The sequence below is a fragment of the Barbus barbus genome (assembly GCF_936440315.1).
Source record: "Barbus barbus genome assembly, chromosome: 42".
NCBI lineage: Eukaryota > Metazoa > Chordata > Actinopteri > Cypriniformes > Cyprinidae > Barbus > Barbus barbus.
The window spans coordinates 20,303,564-20,323,122 of record NC_136720.1 but is presented as its reverse complement, the minus strand read 5'-3'; the positions used below and the strand labels follow the sequence as shown (position 1 = coordinate 20,323,122).

Below are 19,559 nucleotides of genomic sequence, written 5' to 3'. Positions count from 1 at the left end.
AAACAAATGATGCGCAAGATTATTCACGTTGACAATTCATCCGTCTGTCACACACGTCGATGTAAGTTTGTATTAAAAACATTAATAATAATATATATAAACACACTGTAATTTATTATGAGAGTGTTGTGAGTATTTTAGACTAGATTCTTAGCTGTCGAAGTTTGTAAATACAGAATATCCAGCATTAGGTGAGCATGCTGTATTGTTGTACATGCGATTTGGTACAAAAATGTCATTTGTAGTGAAACTGTATTCATACCAAAGGAGGATACTGGGATGTGTTTGTTTATTATCATACACAGACATAATGTCCTGTTCAGTTTTACTGGATAATAACGCTAAGCCGAAGTCCATGAGTCGAGCAAAGCAGTGGACAGGAGAGATTGAGAACCTGTACAGATTTCAGCAAGCTGGATACAGAGATGAGCAGGAGTACCGACAAACCAAACAAGTCGAGGTTTGGTTTTATTACTACAGGATTATAAATTATTACATTATATAATGCTTATTAGGCACAGTTTATACGCTGTAGTTTAGAAAATGGAAATAAAATATGACAAGAACTCAGAGCTTGATAATGTCAGATAACTTTGATAGAAAGGTATGTAATGAATTAGGTTGAATAGTTGTCAGCTGTTAAATTTAAGTAACCAATTTAGGTCAATCAGTTACCAAGCAATGCTTAATTTTCTTCAGTCTGTCACATTAGCAATTAAAGAAAAACAACTAAAAACTTGGTCAGGTCAAAGTGTCTGAATAAGATTTACTGGTAGTCCACTGTATGATGAATTTTTGGGTATGTCACAGTTTACTTTGTTTTGCTATTCTCCCTCACATAAATGAACTATAGTGTCCCGCGCCCACTAGTAAAAAAATAAATAAATCAATCAAAAATTATATCTGAATAATTTTGTGTCTGAATAATTTTTGGTTTGTGTGTGTGTATATATATATATATATATATTCATATATTATTTATATGAAGCTCATCTACTAAGCTTTATGGGATATTTTTATTATTGAAAGTGTTTATGCTTTGTCAGTTAATTTCTTATTAATACCTAATTATAGCTTACAGTTTATAATATACATTTCAATGTTTTCCTATTGAATATGGTTGTGCTGTCTTTTCAGATTGACCGTTGGCCGAACACTGGGTTTGTGAAGAAGCTTCAGCGTCGAGATAACACATTTTACTACTACAACAGAAAGCGTGAGTGTGAAGATCGAGAGGTCCATAAAGTGAAGGTGTATGCGTACTGACAGCTTCTCGCCCCAGCCAGCACTTATGCCATTTTCTGTTTTTAAGTTTTGTAATACTGTCTTCAGAAAATGCATGATCAGAGTTATCCTACTGTATTCTTAATGTAAGTCTTGGTACAATTTCTGAATAAAACAAATTATTTAAATAACCTTTTTTTTCCCCCCCACATGAATGAACCATTTATATTTCATTGGTACATTTTTAGTGGTTTGCTCTTTTTTCTTAGCTATGCAGCACAAATGAAATGAGAAACTGTACATTGTAATTAGGCACAGACGACAGACTTTTTTCACTAATACAAGTACTTTGGGTTGAGACAAAGTTATAGAACACTTGTGTAATGTAGAAGACTATAAAACAAAATAGCTTGTAAATATCAATATTAAATCAGGGTAATACTTTAATTATTGATACTCAAAATCCATGAAGAAATTGTCCCCTTTTATTGAGTATCAACGATGATTTTTTATTTACATTCAGTTGTTCATTTAAATGACAATTTGACCAAATTTTAGGTTTGTGCCTTCACTAAATATTTAAACATGTAATGGACCGCATGGCCCTTTAAGAGCACGTCACATCCGGTTTCATGTAGCGAGTCGTCGGCCGATCATTTGAAGCCATGCGGTTAATGCTCCGATCGGAAAACACCCCTGTGTGATCAATAAATCCCTCTGTTTGTTATATACAGGTAAGTTTAGTAGTTTATTATACTCTAATTCACTCTGTGCCGGTCAGACGGTTTGTTTTCTTTCACATTAGCTTGTTAGCTTTTTCAAAGCTTAATATTAATCTACAACAACGTTTTATGGTTATATGTAAATTTTTTTTCTTCAACTGAAAGCATTGCTCTTAGCTGTCACACATGGTAAGACAAAAAAAAAAAAAGTTTAGTGGATGATTTTATTGATCAGTATATAAGTGAATATATAGACAAAAATCAGTTCATGCACCTGCACTAATACATTACAGTCAAAGCTATAAAGTAATTTACTGGACTGATAAGGTGTTTAGATTATCTGAGAGGGATGTGCTATTGTTTTGTTACCACTAAGCAATTTTAAATAGGCCACCTTTTTGAGAAGCATCTAGACTAGAACAATCAATACTAGGAAATGAATGCATTAGACACTAATGGTCCATTTGCTTTATTTGGTTACAGTGCTGAAAAATAGTCTGGAGATCATCATTGTCTTCCATACTTGGATAACTTTTGACACGAGCTGCTTCCAGAATTTGAGAGACATTATCATTATCATAATGAAGATTTGCATCGGATTGCAAGGTAATGTGCTGTAGGATGTGTAAATAAAATTTATATATATATATATATATATATATATATATATATATATATATATATATATATATATATATATATATATATATATATATATATATATTAGTTTTAAGAACTTAATTTTCCTGTTAAAGGAATAGTTAATCCAAAAATGCTTTTTATTATTAGTGTACATGTTATTCCAAACTTTTACTAATAACAGTAATGTAATGAGTAAATGGTGGCAGAAGTTTCATTTTTAGGTGAACTGTCTCATTAAGGATGTCTTTTCTAGTGACACCATTACTAATATATTTGTGACAAATAAATTGTCATAATATTGTTTAAATGTCATGTTTGTATGACTATATGGTTAAATAAACACTAACAGGGTTCTGCATATGCCACAAACCACATAAACTGAGCAGAGCTGCCTTTGCTTCTGCATTGACGTCAAGATCAAGCTCTCACATGACCGATCACATTTTTAAGACTGTTCTTATGGTTTCATGAACCAGTCCGGCTGAATGAACTCAAGTCCCTTGGGCTGATTATTAGAAAGGCAGGCTTGTTTTGTTACTCTGAAGCTCTATTGTAATAAAAGTCTTTGGATTCATGGGAAAAGGAGCAAAGTTTGTGACGGATCATTAAGTGCTGGGGCTCTGGGATTTGTTAGATCATATCACACACTTTAAAGTGCCATTAAATTATGAGTGAACTAAATTAATGTTTTAATGATTTATCGCTCTAGGTAACCCGACAGTGACTATGTCCTGCCTCTGAATCTCTTGCTGTGAGGAGCAAACCCAACCCAAAGAGCAGCGGACATGCACTGCCGTCCTCCGCTCCACAGGGGGAGCTGCTGGTAGAACATATCAGGAAAGGGTGCGTGCACTACTCTGGCCATGGATGACTTCACTACACGCACCTATGGCACCAGCGGCATGGACAACAGGCCTTTGTTCGGGGAGACGTCAGCCAGGGTAATGCACCTGTTACAGTATCTCACAGAAGTGAGTAGACCCCTCACATTTTTGTAAATATTTTATTATATCTTTTCATGTGACAACACTGAAGAAATGACACTTTGCTACAATGTAAAGTAGTGAGTGTACAGCTTGTATAACAATGTAAATTTGCTGTCCCCTCAAAATAACTCGACACACAGCCATTAATGTCTAAACCACTGGCCACAAAAGTGAGTGCACCCCTAAGTGAAAATGTCCAAATTGGGCCCAATTAGCCATTTTTTCTCCCCGGTGTCATGTGACTCGTTAGTGTTATAAGGTCTCAGGTGTGAATGGGGAGCAGGTGTGTTAAATTTGGTGTTATCACTCTCACTCTCTCATACTGGTCACTGGAAGTTCAACATGGCACTTCATGGCAAAGAACTCGCGGAGGATCTGAAAAAAAAAGTTGTTGCTCTACATAAAGATGGCATAGGCTATAAGAAGATTGCCAAGACTCTGAAACTGAGCTGCAGCACGGTGGCCAAGACCATACAGCGGTTTAACAGGACAGGCTCCACTCAGAACAGGCCTCGCCATGGTCGACCAAAGAAGTTGAGTGCACGTGCTCAGCGTCATATCCAGAGGTTGTGGTTGGGAAATAGACGCATGAGTGCTGCCAGCATTTCAGGGTCAGCCTGTCGGTGCTCAGGCCATACGCCGCACACTGCATCAAATGTGCATGGCTGTCGTCCCAGAAGGAAACCTCTTCTAAATATGATGCACAAGAAAGCCCGCAAACAGTTTCCTGAAGACAAGCAGACTAAGGACATGGATTACTGGACGACCACTGCCTTGATAAAGAAGCTGAGGGTAAAGGTGATGGACTGGCCAAGCATGTCTCCAGACCTAAACCCTATTGAGCATCTGTGGGGCATCCTCAAACGGAAGGTGGAGGAGCGCAAGGTCTTTAACATTCACCAGCTCCGTGATGTCGTCATGGAGAAGTGGAAGAGGACTCCAGTGGCAACCTGTGAAGCTCTGGTGAACTCCATGCCCAAGAGGGTTAAGGCAGTGCTGGAGAATAATGGTCTCAACACAAAATATGGACACTTTGGGCCCAATTTGGACATTTTCACTTGGGGCTGTACTCACTGTTTTTGGCCAGTGGTTTAGACATTAATGGCTGTGTGTTGAGTTATTTTGAGGGGACAGCAAATTTACACTGTTATACAAGCTGTACACTCACTACTTTACATTGTAGCAAAGTGTCATATCTTCAGTGTTGTCACATGAAAAGATATAATGAAATATTTACAAAAATGTGAGGGGTGTACTCATTTGTGAGATGCTGTATATTATAAGGACCTTGATTTTCTTATTAAACATCAGTTTTTCATGCAAAATTGTCACATTGTGGAAGCAAAATAGGTTGTATGTTGGATTATACAATATCTAGAAGGATTTTTGCATGTAAAAAAAAAAAAAAAAGTTAATTGTGATTTTAAAGGAATACAGTAGTTCACCAAAAATGAAAATTTGCTAAAAATTTACTCACCCTCAGCCCATCCAATATGTAGATGAGTTTTTCTTCATCGGAACAGATTTGGGGAAATCTGGCATTACATCACTTGTTCACCAATGGACCATCTGCAGTGAATGGGTGCCGTCAGAATGAGAGTCCAAACAGCTGATAAAAAAAAAAAAAATAACAGTAATTCACACTGCATGATATTGGAAAAAACTTGCGTTGCGATATTTTGTTTTTCTGCGATATATATTGCGATTATAAAATAAAAAAAATAGAATTACCCACAAAATACCCGTCTTGGAGAGTATCCTCGAAAAAACTTGTCGTTATGTCTTAAGTGAAAGTATTCATTTGAGAAAGAAATTAGATCTGCATCATTATAATGGATGCATTCTCTCTTAAAGTGACCGCGCCTAATTTACTAGCTGCTGTCAGTGTCTTTAATGTTAATCCAAGAAAATGAAAGAAAGAATAACTGCTCTTGATTGAATTACTTTGTAGTTTTAACAATAATTAATCCACAGTCAAACCAAAAATTATTCATACACCAGATCTAATTTTTGATTTTTTTTTACTAGTGGGTGCAGAACACTATAGTTAATTTATGTAAGTGAGTATAGCAAAATAAAGTAAACTGACATATTTTACCCACAAATTCTTCATACAGTGAACTACCAGTAAAATTGATTTTAAAAAATGGGACCAAAAATTATTCAGACACTTTGACCTGACCATGTTTTGTTTGTTTTTTCTTTTATTGCTAATGCGACCTTTTTACACCACAGACTGAACAAAACAAAGTACTATTGATAGATGTATGTAAATATTGTCATACTAACAGTTGTCTGAGTTGTTGGTTGATTGTAATCCATTACATACCTTTCTATCAAAGTTATCTGACATTTATCAAGATTAATTTGTTCTAACACAGTTTAACTCTGAGTTCTTGTCATATTTTATTACCATTTTCTAAACTATAGCAAATAAACTGTGATAATGTGAGAAATGCTGAAGGTGTAAAGGTGTGTAAATTTTGGTTTGACTATATATTGAATTTTTAAGGTGAAGACTATGCAGTGCTATTTTACATTTGATTATTCGGTTTCTGTACCTGAACACCTACACACTTGAAAAAACAAACATTGTGTAAATAGCACAAATAAATAGAACGAACATACAAATTAAACAATTTCAAACAGGGCCCACTGGTACAACCTGCACCGGGGCCCCACAAACCCCAGCAACGGCCCTGCCTGTATCTGTGGCCACACCAGACACAAGCGGCGCAACGCAACAAAATACTATAGAACCCATTATAGTCAAGTCAAATCAAGTCAAGTTGAGTTTTATTGTCATTCCGCTACATGTGGGGACATACAGTGGAACGAAATGTTGTGCCTCGCAGGACCACGGTGCTACATAAATACAGACATACAACAATGAAGTAAAAAACACTATAAACCTATACACAACTAACCTACTGACAGATTTTAACTAAGTATACTATATATAAATATTTACCCTATACAAACTAAAAAAGATAAAATATACAAACTATACGATGTTTCCATGTTTCAGGAGGTAGGGGTTTGCATGGAGTTTCAGAGGGGGGCGGGGTGATTTGAGTTCAGGGCTCTCACAGCCTGGGGGGAAAAGCTGTTGAGCAGTCTGGCGGAGCGGCCTCTGATACTCTGGTACCGTCTTCCTGATGGTAGGAGCTGGAAGAGACTGTGGGAGGGATGGGAGGAGTCCTTCACGATGCTGTTGGTTTTGCTGGAGCATCGTGTAAGGAAAATGTCCAGGATGGAGGGGAGAGGGGCACCGATGATCTTTGCAGCCGTGTTCACTGTCCGCTGGAGGGTCTTGCGGTCAGCAGCACTGCCGTTCCCGTACCAGACAGTGATGCAGCTGGTCAGCACACTCTCAATGGTGCCCCTGTAGAATGTGATGAGGATGGGTGGAGGGAGACTTCCTCTTTTCAGCCGGCGGAGAAAGTGTAGGCGCTGTTGTGCCTTTTTGGAGAGTGACATGGTGCAGGAATTTAGTGCTGCTGACTCTCTCCACAGTTAAGCTGTCGGTGGTCAGTGGGGGGTGGTCAACGGAGTTTCTTCTGAAGTCCATCACAACCTCCTTTGTCTTGCCCTCATTGAGGTACAGATTGTTAGTGCCACACCATTCAGCCAGCTGTGCCACTTCCTCTCTGTAGTGCGTTTCATCGTTGTTGCTGATGAGACCTACCACTGTTGTGTCATGAGCAAACTTGATGTGGTTGTAGCTGAACTTGGCAGTGCAGTCGTGGGTCAGCAGCGTGAAGCACAACGGGCTGAGCACACAGCCATGTGGGGCACCTGTGCTCAGTGTGGTAGTGCTCGAGGTGTTGTGGCCGACACGGACTGACTGAGGTCTTCCAGTTAGAAAGTCCAGGATCCAATTACAAAGGGAATTGTTAAGGCCCAGCAGGTTTAGTTTATTTATAAGCTGTTTTGGGATTGTGTTGAATGCCGAGCTGAAGTCAATGAACAGCATTCTAACATAGGAGACTTTATTTTGTAGGTGGGTAAGAGCCAGGTGGAGGGTGGAGGAAATTGCATCGTCCGTAGAGCGGTTTGGACGGTATGCAAACTGGAGCGGGTCGACTAACCTCTCAAAGCACTTCATCATGATTGGAGTCAATCCTATGAGACGGTAGTCATTTAGACAGGACACAGGTGATTTCTTTGGTACTGGTATGATTGTTGTGGATTTGAGACATGTGGGGACGACTGCCTGGCTCAGCGAGGTAAGCACATCTGTCAGCTGTGCAGCAGTTTCTCAGAACACGGCCAGGTATGTTGTCAGGATCCGCAGCCTTGCGTGGGTTAATCCTAGATAGGGTCTTCCTTACGTCGGCTGGAGACAGACAGAGCGCCCGGTCGTTGAGAGGTGTGGGCAGTTTTTGTGCAGGTGTGTCATTCTGCATTTCAAACCTTGAATAAAAGTGGTTGAGTGCATTGAGGAGGGATGTGTCCTCATCACAGGCCTGTGGCGGGGGCTTGTAGTCAGTGATGGTCTGAATGGCTTGCCACAGGCTCCGTGTGTGTCTGCTGTCTGTGAAGTGATTGTTGATTTTTTGATATGACCGTTTTACATTTTTGATGCCACAGGACAGATTGGCTCTTGCTGTTTTGAGGGTTGCTTTATCTCCTGATCTGAATGCTTCATCTCTGGTCTTTAGCAGCCCACGAACCTCTGCTGTCATCCATGGCTTCTGGTTTGCATGTGTGGTTATGGTCTTGGTGACTGTCACATCAGTCACCAAGTAATCAGTGATGCTGTCTACACTGGATGCAGCGCGGTGCGACAAATCCCCGACAGAAAACCGATGCCTCGTTCTATTAATGACGTACTGACACAAATTTCAAATGATTTGCAAAGGTCGCTTTATTATACTCTTATTATTGCATTTCACATTTTTGAGTGAACTATTCCTTTAAATCTCACAAGTGACTTTTTAATTTTAAACTTTAACCAGCTTTGTTCACTCTTGAGGCATTCCATATATTGGTGCTATGTAATAAATATTTATTGCAGCACCTATAAGTGCAACTATTTTCTATCAACTACACTAATATGTTTTTGTCGACCACTTTCAGGATAGAATCATCAATCTAGTGGTCGGTGGACTTGCGTCTTTACTTGTTCTGGTAAGTTTTACCACTAATAATGATCTCGTTATATATCTGTTCATATTATCGTTATTAACTCTCACCATTTCACCATCTCTTTCAGGTGACCATCATTAGCTCATTCGTCTTCCCATCACTTCCTCCCAAGCCATTGAATATATTCTTTGCCATCTGTATCATGCTAGTTTGTGGATCAGTGTTGGTTCTGGTGAGTAAGAACTTGCAATGTAATCTAAAAAGCATTATGTTTAAATGGTGCCGAAATGAAATATATGGTCTCAAATGCAATTCCTAATCAAAAGAAATGAAATCACATCCATCGCTTTCTCTCGCAGATATACTGGTATAGACAAGGAGATCTGGAGCCCAAGTTTCGCAACTTGATCTACTACATGCTCTGTTCCATCGTTCTGCTGTGTATCTGTGCCAACTTGTATTTCCATGATGTGGGACGTGATAAACAGAGCAATGCCTTATAATGCTGTTTCCATGGGAGCCGTCCCAATCAGTGGAATGTTCATCGTTATGTGGGTGCTTTGGAATCCCACATAACCCCAATCGAGTTCTTCAATCAGGAGAATTCATTTTCCTACAAGCCCCATTTGTGTGGGCAGGGCCAGTCTGCCTTTGGGAGCCATGTTAGCGGACTAAACGTATTATATATGCTAGCGATTAGTAGCACTCTGGGATGTCCGTGCACACATTTTGCACCCTGAATGCTGTATACAGCTTAACCTATATGCCAATGTAATGACAAGACCTGGAAGGTTTTGAAATAAGCCATGGCAATGTTTATATTTGTACATTTGACGCACTTATGGTACATTCCTAATTAGGAAAAATCTTTTTGTATTTAAATTATTAGAAATGCAATCTTGAATAAGAGCACTTGATTAAAGACATGCAGCAGTCATTGTAAATTAAGCTTTTTGTTCATTTTTCTAAATGACTGAACACCGTTATTTGATATGGTGAAAACCTTACCTTATTTTGGTTATCAACTGTTGTAATTTAGATTTTATGTAATGAATAAATACATATACACAATATACATTTGTTGGGCTTTATTTTTTAGTACAAAGTTGTGAAACGGAAAGGTTTTATACAAGTTCTGCTGACACACAAGGGGAACTTTATTTGTTCACATTTCACCAGGTCTTTGTGGCCACTAGATGGTGCAGCTGGGTTTAGAAAAGTGTTTACATCTTTGTCTTTAATAACTAATCAACTTTTAAAAAATAATGAACTTTTTGTAAGTAGGCCTGCATTCCATTTTCTGTAAACTTTCTGGGTTGCAAACAAAGACATAACATTTTAATCATAAAATAAGTCTTGCAATATCCCACAATAAATGGTTTTAAAAAGTGCTACTGTTTTGCTGGAATAAGACAAATTTTTATTTATAAAAATTTTATTTATAATTTTGTCAAAACAAAACATTTGCTCACATTATTTACATGTTGCATGACAGATTCCTCCATGAGATGGAGAAATCCCCCTACTACCCTCCCCATTATCCACTGACACTTTCCTCCTTCTGACACCTTCTGGGGAGAGCAACATCCTCCCTTCTCCACCTACCTTTACAGTAGCTCAGGTGAGTTGAGGAGGCTATGCACCAGCAAAGCAGCCGGGCCAGATGGTGTGTGTGTCCCGGGCTACTCTGGAGCTGGGTGACCCCCTGCAGCACATCTATAACCAGAGTATGCGAGTTGGGAGGGTTCCAGTGCAGTGGAAAACATCCTGCATCATTCCTGTTCCGAAGAGACCACAGCCTAAGGAGCTGAATGACTTTAGGCCTGTCGCTCTAACATCTCGTGTCATGAAGACCATGGAGCGGTTGCTGCTACACCACCTTAGATCACAGGTTCAACATGCACTTGATCCACTGCAGTTTGCCTATCAGGAGAAAGTGGGTGTGGATGATGCCATTCTCGATCTGCTTCACCGGTCTTTCTCGTACCTGGACAGGGGCAGTAATGCTGTGAGAATTATGTTCTTTGATTTCTCCAGCGCTTTCAACAGCATCCAGCCTCCGCTACTGAGTGACAAACTGAAAATGATGGGTGTGGACTCATATCTCTGTGATATGAGTGAGTGCTCCTACCCTAAATACCAGAGTAACGTGAAGCACCCATGAGATTTTAAAATAAATATTTTAATAATGAAGTATCACATTTACATGTTCAAGGTTCTCTGACATTGGTTATGATCACATGATATGCAGGTAAACAAATAAAATGAAATTATAAAAAGTGTTTTATTTTGAATTCATTTTAAAATGATTTGTTTTTATGTAACATTTTTATGATTGAATTAATTATTAGCTTTTCAATAAACTAATAAACCCCTGCAGTTCCTTCACAAACCCAGTTTGGGAAACCTTGACGTAATATAATATTAATAATGTACTTCATGTCGTTTATAACAACAAATTGATAATATTTTCTTACTCTTTGTATTTTTATATAAATATCATACAGAATTATCCTATTTAAATCAATGTGAAAAACTAGATAGGTCAAAAGTAATCTAAAAGTAGAATCAGAAAGAGCTTTATTGCCAATTATGCTTGTGCATACAAGAAATTTGTTTTAGTGTCACAAGTTTCCAGTACACACAGACAATAAAAAATGTGTAATGAATGGATTACGTTACCAACTATAATTTTTGTCATGTAATTTGGAATCACTAACGGATTCCAATTTGTAAGTAATCTACCCAGCTCCATGTTAATACTGTCTATTAGACATAAAATATTGAACACGGCATGTCTACAAAACAGCAGAAACTTCAGAGTCTATTAACAAAGACAGCAACAACAACACAGACGAAAAAGCCATTACTTATAATTCTACTTTATAATATGAATATCAAAGAGTGATTAATTCAAATTGTAAAGTTTGCATGTGCGTTGATTCAGAAAGTGTACTACCAGGATGGTGTGTCCATAACACAAGCCAGTAATCAATCCATGATCTTTAGGTTCAGGCTGCAGCATTGGAAGCAACTATAGAGTTGTATGGTTTCTATAACAAACAATAAGAATAAACATCTTAAATTAACAGTATAACAATTCAAACAGTGAAATACCAAATATGATCAAACTAATTCAACATTGGACAGTTCAACAAATAAGAAAACGAATACATTGTAAGAATGATAAACCATCCATAAACTTCAAAGATAAACCCAAACAAACATGACTTTAGAAATGAATTCAAAAGGAATAAACTTACTAAGTCAGGAACACATCAACTCTACAGAAAATCTCACTCCATGAGGGAAAGACCGCTTCAGTGAACAAAGGCAGCCAAAAATTCATTCAGTGCACCTGAGGAGACTTAGCTCCAGCCATGGATAACTATGTCATGTGACCTCATTTCAATTCTAAACTTCAATTCTATTTAACTGAAGTTTAGCAAGACTGATAAACCTTCGCCTACATACATAATTAGCTGTCAAATAACAAGCACTTCAATATTTTATGTTTAAGACACATCAAAAATTAGTTTTGATGCTTTTAGTCCATGTATCCATCATAACATTAGTTTAAATGACATATCATAAGAACTATGGATTAATGACTTTTACAAAACGTAAAGTCAATTCTGGGAATTGTTTGTAAACACATTATAAATGTTAGAAAATGCATTGCTGGAACATGTTGACGTGATCGGATTTTGTGGGCGGGGCTAAATCAGGACTCAATGACGCAATCGAGCCACCGAGCAACACTATATAAGACACGTGTTCACAATATTTTTCTTTCTGATTGATTGTTTTTTTTCTTTCTCCTTTGTTAATGTGTGTTAATGCAGTGCTGTTTTGTGTGGTTTTCTTTTTGTCTTGCAATATAAAAAAAATAAGACGTGTTCGACTTGAAGCAGTTACTGTCATTACCATTAGTTACTCCAGCCTACAGTTTTAGCTATGCCTTCGTCACGTAAATGCATTATACCTGGTTGCGATCATTTACAAAACAGCTCGGTCTCCTTATTGAATAAACTGCTAGAGGAAGACAGACTGCAGCTTTCCTGCGAGTGGGCGTGGTTTCAGCGCCGCCAGTGGACACGCCCCCAGATTTTGATACCTTAATTTGTTTACTTGGAGGTTTTTTTAAGCATTCATTCATTTTTTGTGGTGTGACAAACTCAGAACACACACGGTCTACAAAAATCCTTTATGAAAGGATACTTACAAACCTCGAGTCCTGCACTTTATCGCGCCGTGTGTTGAGCTGGAATATGTGCCGTTTAAAGACATTAAGAGTCCATAAAAATCAAAAAGCTATTGAAGTTATTTCAGTAAGTAACATTGGTCATTTTCGTTTGGTTGTAGTTCAGGCACTAAAATTAACTGATATAACTGATAAAATAAAAATAACTAATAAACTTAAAACATTAAAAAAAATTATAATTAAAGAATTTGATCAAAACCGTAACGCATAAAAACTAACAAAATATTAATAAAACTATTTAAAAAACTAAAGCTATAAAAGGGCATATATAAACAATATTAAAATAACACTTTCTGTAGGTGAGAGGACTGAATTTTGTGTTTTATTAATTTAAAGTCATTTTTATCATGTATTTCCAGAAGCAGCCTCCATAATCAACATTTTTGCCATTTTGTTAGGTATTACGGTGCAGAAATTAGACACATTTCTCCTAATAAAAAAAATAAAAGACAAACTTTAGTTATTCTAGCTCAGTAAAACAGTGCTTCCCTTACGGCACCTTTTGGGGACAAGTCAGATCTTCATAATTTAACATTTACTGAGATTTAAACAATAACATGTATTTCCTCTTCCCTGTTCCTTAATCTCTAAACTACAATAGTCCAGTTTATTTTATTAATAGGAACAGATCCTTTCAATGGGACACTAGTAATGACATGCAAGTGGTGACAAAATTTTGTTTATTCAATAAATAAACACAGAGGCACTAACTTACAAATAAGATGAATATTTAAACCATTTGATAAATGATAGTCTAGTGAACATTTGGAAAGATGCAAACATTCTCTAATGAATATATCAGAACAGTGCAGCGTCACGTAGCTTTATATCAAGTTTTACTGTTAAGCAGGAAAGGAGGCTACAAAAACTAGTCAAATCTAGATATACATACACAAAAAAAACATTTAAAATTATGAACGTATTACATAATTTTAAATACACTATTAAAAAAAGTGTCGTTTCAGAGTATTTCATGTTTTTAACTGCACTGAGACACAGATGAGGCTCAGGAACTTGCATGATAAATAAATACTGAAGTGTTTTGATGCACGCACGTTTCTTTTGATGATGTTTGGATGATCCTGCATGCTGCATTTGTCCCTATATTAAGGAACGCATCCTCTAAAGTCAGTGTTTTTGTGTCTTGTGGATCAGTCTAATCCCTCTTCCTGGTTCTGCAGAATGGGATCTGTATGGAAAAACAAATGGTTAGAGCGCTTACACTACCTGTTAGTCTTCTTAATAAGGCTACCAGACTTGTCAACTAGTTAACATCATTACCTGTCAGCGTTCCAAGCGGAAGGACAGAATCCGTGCTGATGTCCTCGTTAGTAGGAATAAAGCTGCTCGGAGACGGAACCATGAGCACGGCTCCTTCATCCAACCCAGAACTCTCTACAGTTTCCCCAACTTTAGGAGAGTCGAGAGTCTAAACAAAGAAAGGAGAATTTCATGAGCAGGAAGGTGGCATGAGAACACTTTAATTTGTTTAATGGATTCAGAAAATGAAACCTTTTCTTCTTCTTCTTGTACATCTTTTGATCTCTCTTCACTCTGCTCCTCTACTCCAGAGGTGTTTTGGTTTTCCGAAGGCTCTTCCTTCTCAAGCTCCTGCTCTCCCTCCAGCTCTGATTGACCGAGAGGGTCTGAGAGGTCCTCTGAGGTCACCGTCTGGATGATGATTCCAGGGTGGGACATCTGAACGGTCATATTCTCATTGTCGGTCTGATGCAGACAGTGAAAGTGGGCAGAAGATAGAGTATTACAGGCTTTGTGACACCACATTATTTTGGTAAATATTTTAGCATCATTAACATACTATTAATATCTTGATTTAGTTTTTTATTTTCATTTTAGTTTTAATAATATACTTAAAATTAAAACTTAAAATAATTCCCTAAATTAAGTTTATACATTTGGTAATTTTGCTGTTTTGTCATTTATATTTTTGTCATTTTATAATTTTTTCCCCCACAAATTTTGTATTCATATTTTATGTTATTTGTCATTTATATTGTACTTTTAATAAAACAATTTAAATGGAAAAGTTAAAAAACATTTTTGTTGTTTTTGTCATTTTTATTTGGTTTATTTATTTATTTTTTTAAATGTATAATGTGAATATGTGTGTAAAATGTATATTTTAGTATCAGCAATATACTATTATAATTTTTATTTTATTTTTAATGAAATTATTAAATATAATTTAAGTTTAGTGTTTGTAATTTTGCTGTGTGCTTTTGTCATTTGTATTAATTTTTTAATTGTCTACTTTTATTATGAAGTATTTTAGTACTTCAACTAAATAAAAAATGGTAAAGTAAAAAAGTTGCCTTGGCAAATAAAAACGTTTTTATGTTACTTCATTTCAAATAACAAATATGTTTTTTAATAATTGTAGTCAACTATAACCCTTGTGCACACACAAGACTTACGGTGAGGCTGTGTAAAATAATCTGGTCTGGTGAAGATGGCGAAGCTGCAGCTGTGAGTGTGACCGTGGGATTGGCTGAGATTGTGAGTGGAAGGCTCTGATTGGTTCCTGTTTGGAGGAAATACGTTCCAGGTGTGCCAGTGGGCTGCAGGTGAAATGACTAGGGAGGCAATTACACAAATGATTTATAAACACAGCTTATAAATCTTATAGTTTTGAAAAATGATCAAAGTAAAATCTGAGGTACTCACAGGCAGTAATTCAAAGGTCTGTAAAGCCCCGGAGTTCAATGTGATGGTTTCACTGTCCGAGGCACCGCCTGCACCGTCTGAAGAAGCTGTGGAGAGAGAAAATGGTGCATTGAATCTACAATAGCACTGATCTGCTATAACCACAAAATTCACTGAAACTACATTCACAGGTTATTTGACTCACAGACATGTGTGATCTGCACTGGAATCTGGACAGGGATCTGCAGTGCAGTGACAGGGTTGGGCGAAGCATTAGCAGATCGAGAACCAACAACCACGACCTTGTTCATCACAGACGGTGGTGCCTCCACAACATCCTGCAGCCCTTTCAACAAGACTACACAACACAGAAAACACTGCTTCAGTGTCTGAACTCACAATATATCAGACATGCTCAACTATAAAGAATGCGTCTCACCAGGAAAGGGTAGTTCCTTGTGATTGGCCACTTGTCTTTTGATGGTCCACCATTTGCTGCGGAGCCACTGAGGCGAGCGAACGCTGCTCCACCCTCCGGCCAGAATGTCCCAATTAATTTCATTCTCATCCTCCACATCCAGTTCAGCTATCCTGCTCATGCATAATTATGATTAATGATTCAGAATTAATTTGTGAATAGGTATTGTGAATTTTGCTGTGAACTACCTGCGAACGAGGTTGATGTCATCTTCTTTGGTCCACTCCGTGCCACCGCTCTGTTTCCAGTTAAGGTAGTTGAGCCATTTGGAGCGGCACTGTTTCTCTGAGCGAGTGCCGACCATCTCAGCCACCGATGCCCAAGAGACTCCCTGAGTTACAACGTCACCCGCCTCTGTGCCCGTCAACTCGTGGACCACCTCTGCCAACCTTCTCTCCTCTTCCTCCGTCCATTTTCCTAAAGCATGAGAGTTTACAACGGTGTCACACAAATAAATAAATAAATAAGCATAATAAAAATAAACTGCATAATAATACGGTATTGTTTACATAATTTATATATTTGCTTAGTCATTCTAATTTTACTTATATCATAAAATAAATAAACTTAAAATAATTTAATTAATACGTTCAATAAAGGATACAACATTTAATTTAAATATACAATTTATAAAGATAATAAAAAACATTTTAATAGGTAATAATGCTATCATTATTAATATTTAAATATGCTATTATTTTTTTTTATAATTAGGTTTTTGTTAAATACATATTTTATAACATATTTATAACATAGAAGCATATTTGTTTAATATTTATTTTGTTTAATATAACAAAAATAAATTATATAAATATAACATATATATATATATATATATATATATATGTTAAAATCGACCTCCTCGGTGGGACACTAAAATGCAAATTTGGAAAAACTGACCGGTGTTGCATGTATCCTTCATGAGACGGCAGCGGTCCTTCACAGACGATGCACTGCGACCAAGTGCCGCCCCAATGGTAGCCCAATCATTTCCATGTTTTTCCCTTAGCCTAATAACACACACCCAATCTGACAATGAAGATCACACATTCAGGTCACACTTCATGACATTCAAGATTCATGGCTCAACTTACTCTTTCAATTTATTGATCTCCTCATCAGTGTATCTAAACGACAAGAATAGCACATATCAAATATTACACCAGTCATGTTAGATGTATAATTGATTCTGTTTGGATCTGTAAAGATAAAGATTAATAAAAGCAACTTACTTGCCTACGTGGTTTCGGTTATCATACATTCGTAGAACACGTCTGTATACAGCGAACAACGGTCTGTTCAAACCGCACGCTATATTGCGGTAAAAATCCTTTCGCTCCTCTTTCGACATCTCAAAGATGATCTCCGCAGGGTCCCGAATCCCTCGGTTCTGAGTCGGGATGCACAGACAGATGAATAGTGAGGGTGCAAACCAAAGATGGTACCTCCAGCTAATGTGATGCATCTATAATGCATGCTCACCTTTAAATAACGCTCTATGTTGTTCATAAGGAGATCAATTTCCTCTTTTGACCACATTCCCTGTTTCCATTTGTGACCTGAGGAAATAGGACAAATGCTATGACACTATGTGTGTATTAATATCAGCTCCTATATTTCTTGTGCTGGGTTTGCATGACAATACAGACCTGTATCAATAAGAAATATGTTTTACCTTTATTAACCAGTGTGTCTTTATCCTCTTTCGTGGTGAACCAGGCTTGACTGACAGCTGATACATCTTTACCTTTTTTTTGGACAGAAGAATCCTTATCCTGTTGACAAACAACATTTTTATATTTATATACTACCTAAATAATCAGGAATAAAAAACTAACACACTAAATGAAGTATTAAATCCATGCAAAGCCAGCAATTAAAGCTGATAACAAAGCTGTACAGCACTAATAAACATATAAGGTTTCTACCGGAGTTTCAGAAGGATCGTCTGACTCCAGCTCCCCATCTCTCATCTCTGTAGCAGTCATTGTCACCTCGAAACTTTCATCACCTTCTGTAACTAAAATCAGCACACACCAGTTAATAAAATAGCCCTTTTTACAGTTTAAATTCCTATGTATTTCTTCTGCACTGGAAGCTCCTGTCACCAAGTCAAATTCCTTGTGTGTGTGTAAACATACTTGTAATAAAGCTCTTTCTGAGCTCTGACTATTTGCATTACCGTTTGGTATAAAAGTCACTTAAATACAGTATATAAACGGTGTACAAACATGTGCATGTGTGTTTATACTCACTTGGCAGAGTGACAACAGAATACTCCGTTGAGGTAGAGTCCTGAGGGTCTTCTCCATCTTCATTGGACAACCGCAATCGTTTGTGAACAGGTTCGGTGGTCCCGTCTGAGCCCAAGTCCTCCCCATCTGCATGACCAAACCACAAAAGCACATACAATGTGTGACACTGGACCACGAAACCAGTCTTAAGTCGTTGGGGTATATTTGTAGCAATAGCCAAAAATACATTGCATGGGTCAAAATTATCGATTTTTCTTTTATGCTGAAAATCATTAGGATATTAAGTAAAGATCATGTTCCATGAAGATATTTAGTAAATTGCTTACCGTAAATATATCAAAACTTAATTTTTGATTAGTAATATGTATAGCTGAGAACTTCATTTGGACATATTTAAAGGCGATTTTCTCAATATTTAGATTTTTTTGCATCCTCAGATTCCAGATTTTCAAATAGTTGCATCTCGGCCAAATATTGTCCGATCCTAACAAACCATATATCAATGGAAAGCTTATTTATTCAGCTTTCAGATGGAAAATGGACACTTAAGACGGGTTTTGTGGTCCAGGGTCACGTATAATAAAGCACAACATCATGAGATGGGTCACAGGTCATGATAATTTGGAGTGTCTCACCATTTTGAGGGCAGTGCAGAATTATGTTTCCATCAGTGTCCTGAGTAAATGTGACAGAATTGACGGATTCAAGGGTCACAGTGGCTGGGACATCTCCTGTGTTCATGCTCAGCCTACAGGTTAATACACACACAGACTCACTTTTAATGTGCTTAAGATAACCTAAACACTTTATTTGCATTATAATGGATATTCATTATACTCATTTGCCACCAAAGCAGCTGTATAGATTTATCCATAGGCATTTAAGCCAACGCAAACTTTAATAAAACACAAATGTATGACTCGCGACCTCAGTTAAAACATGTTTATGAAGAAAGCTGAATAATATCAGCTAAGAGAATAATGTTATGCACCATTCCTAATGTGGATTTGCTATGTGCTCCTTTAATATAAGCAGATGAGGAATAATGAGACGCCATGTTTATGTGCAACATGAAGCCGTGAGGCATCGACGGCATTTATTCGATGTCGGTGGGTTATTTTTCATGTATAGAAGAGAAAGATACAAGTCCAGCGCGCAGAGATGAGCGAAAGTGAAATTTAGCTTTGGTTTTGGTACTTACTTCCTGTTTTGGGTACGGGGACTTCGCAGTGA

General features: G+C 37.3%; 3 protein-coding genes across 5 annotated transcripts in view; 2 read left to right on the top strand and 1 right to left on the bottom strand.

The window, feature by feature from the left end:
• Positions 1 to 310: 310 nt before the first annotated feature.
• Positions 311 to 1,266, top strand: LOC306861151 (meiosis expressed gene 1 protein homolog; the record flags this gene model as incomplete). Its single annotated transcript, XM_079403260.1, has 2 exons — positions 311 to 460; positions 1,138 to 1,266. 2 exons carry the CDS (start codon positions 311 to 313, stop codon positions 1,264 to 1,266), a joined length of 279 nt encoding a protein of 92 aa, XP_079259386.1.
• A 2,031-nt stretch (positions 1,267 to 3,297) lies between these two features.
• LOC306861150 (transmembrane protein 243-like) lies at positions 3,298 to 9,731 on the top strand. Of its 2 annotated transcripts, none has more exons than XM_079403258.1 (4): positions 3,298 to 3,529; positions 8,657 to 8,707; positions 8,793 to 8,897; positions 9,025 to 9,731. In XM_079403258.1, exons 1-4 carry the CDS (start codon positions 3,452 to 3,454, stop codon positions 9,166 to 9,168), a joined length of 378 nt encoding a protein of 125 aa, XP_079259384.1. In that variant the 5' UTR covers positions 3,298 to 3,451; the 3' UTR covers positions 9,169 to 9,731. The 2 variants fall into 2 exon arrangements, with proteins under 2 accessions (XP_079259384.1, XP_079259385.1); XM_079403259.1 differs by having other exon boundaries at positions 3,529 to 3,559.
• A 3,861-nt stretch (positions 9,732 to 13,592) lies between these two features.
• The window catches only part of LOC306861125 (cyclin-D-binding Myb-like transcription factor 1), a 6,209-nt gene continuing 242 nt past the window's right edge, over positions 13,593 to 19,559 (bottom strand). Inside the window, exons 1-17 of one of the 2 annotated variants that reach the window (XM_079403216.1) lie at positions 19,528 to 19,559; positions 18,962 to 19,074; positions 18,327 to 18,452; positions 18,000 to 18,091; positions 17,747 to 17,846; positions 17,554 to 17,630; positions 17,304 to 17,461; positions 17,166 to 17,198; positions 16,972 to 17,081; positions 16,260 to 16,488; positions 16,033 to 16,184; positions 15,799 to 15,951; positions 15,615 to 15,700; positions 15,365 to 15,523; positions 14,442 to 14,654; positions 14,211 to 14,358; positions 13,593 to 14,118 (exon numbers count right to left, since the gene is read on the bottom strand). The exon at positions 19,528 to 19,559 is cut by the window's right edge and continues 242 nt beyond it. In XM_079403216.1, the coding sequence (XP_079259342.1) occupies positions 14,081 to 14,118; positions 14,211 to 14,358; positions 14,442 to 14,654; positions 15,365 to 15,523; positions 15,615 to 15,700; positions 15,799 to 15,951; positions 16,033 to 16,184; positions 16,260 to 16,488; positions 16,972 to 17,081; positions 17,166 to 17,198; positions 17,304 to 17,461; positions 17,554 to 17,630; positions 17,747 to 17,846; positions 18,000 to 18,091; positions 18,327 to 18,452; positions 18,962 to 19,067 (1,980 nt within the window). In that variant the 5' untranslated portion in view covers positions 19,068 to 19,074; positions 19,528 to 19,559 and the 3' untranslated portion in view covers positions 13,593 to 14,080. Of the gene's footprint in view, positions 14,119 to 14,210; positions 14,359 to 14,441; positions 14,655 to 15,364; positions 15,524 to 15,614; positions 15,701 to 15,798; positions 15,952 to 16,032; positions 16,185 to 16,259; positions 16,489 to 16,971; positions 17,082 to 17,165; positions 17,199 to 17,303; positions 17,462 to 17,553; positions 17,631 to 17,746; positions 17,847 to 17,999; positions 18,092 to 18,326; positions 18,453 to 18,961 lie in introns of both variants that reach the window. The other variant, XM_079403217.1, reaches the window with a different exon arrangement.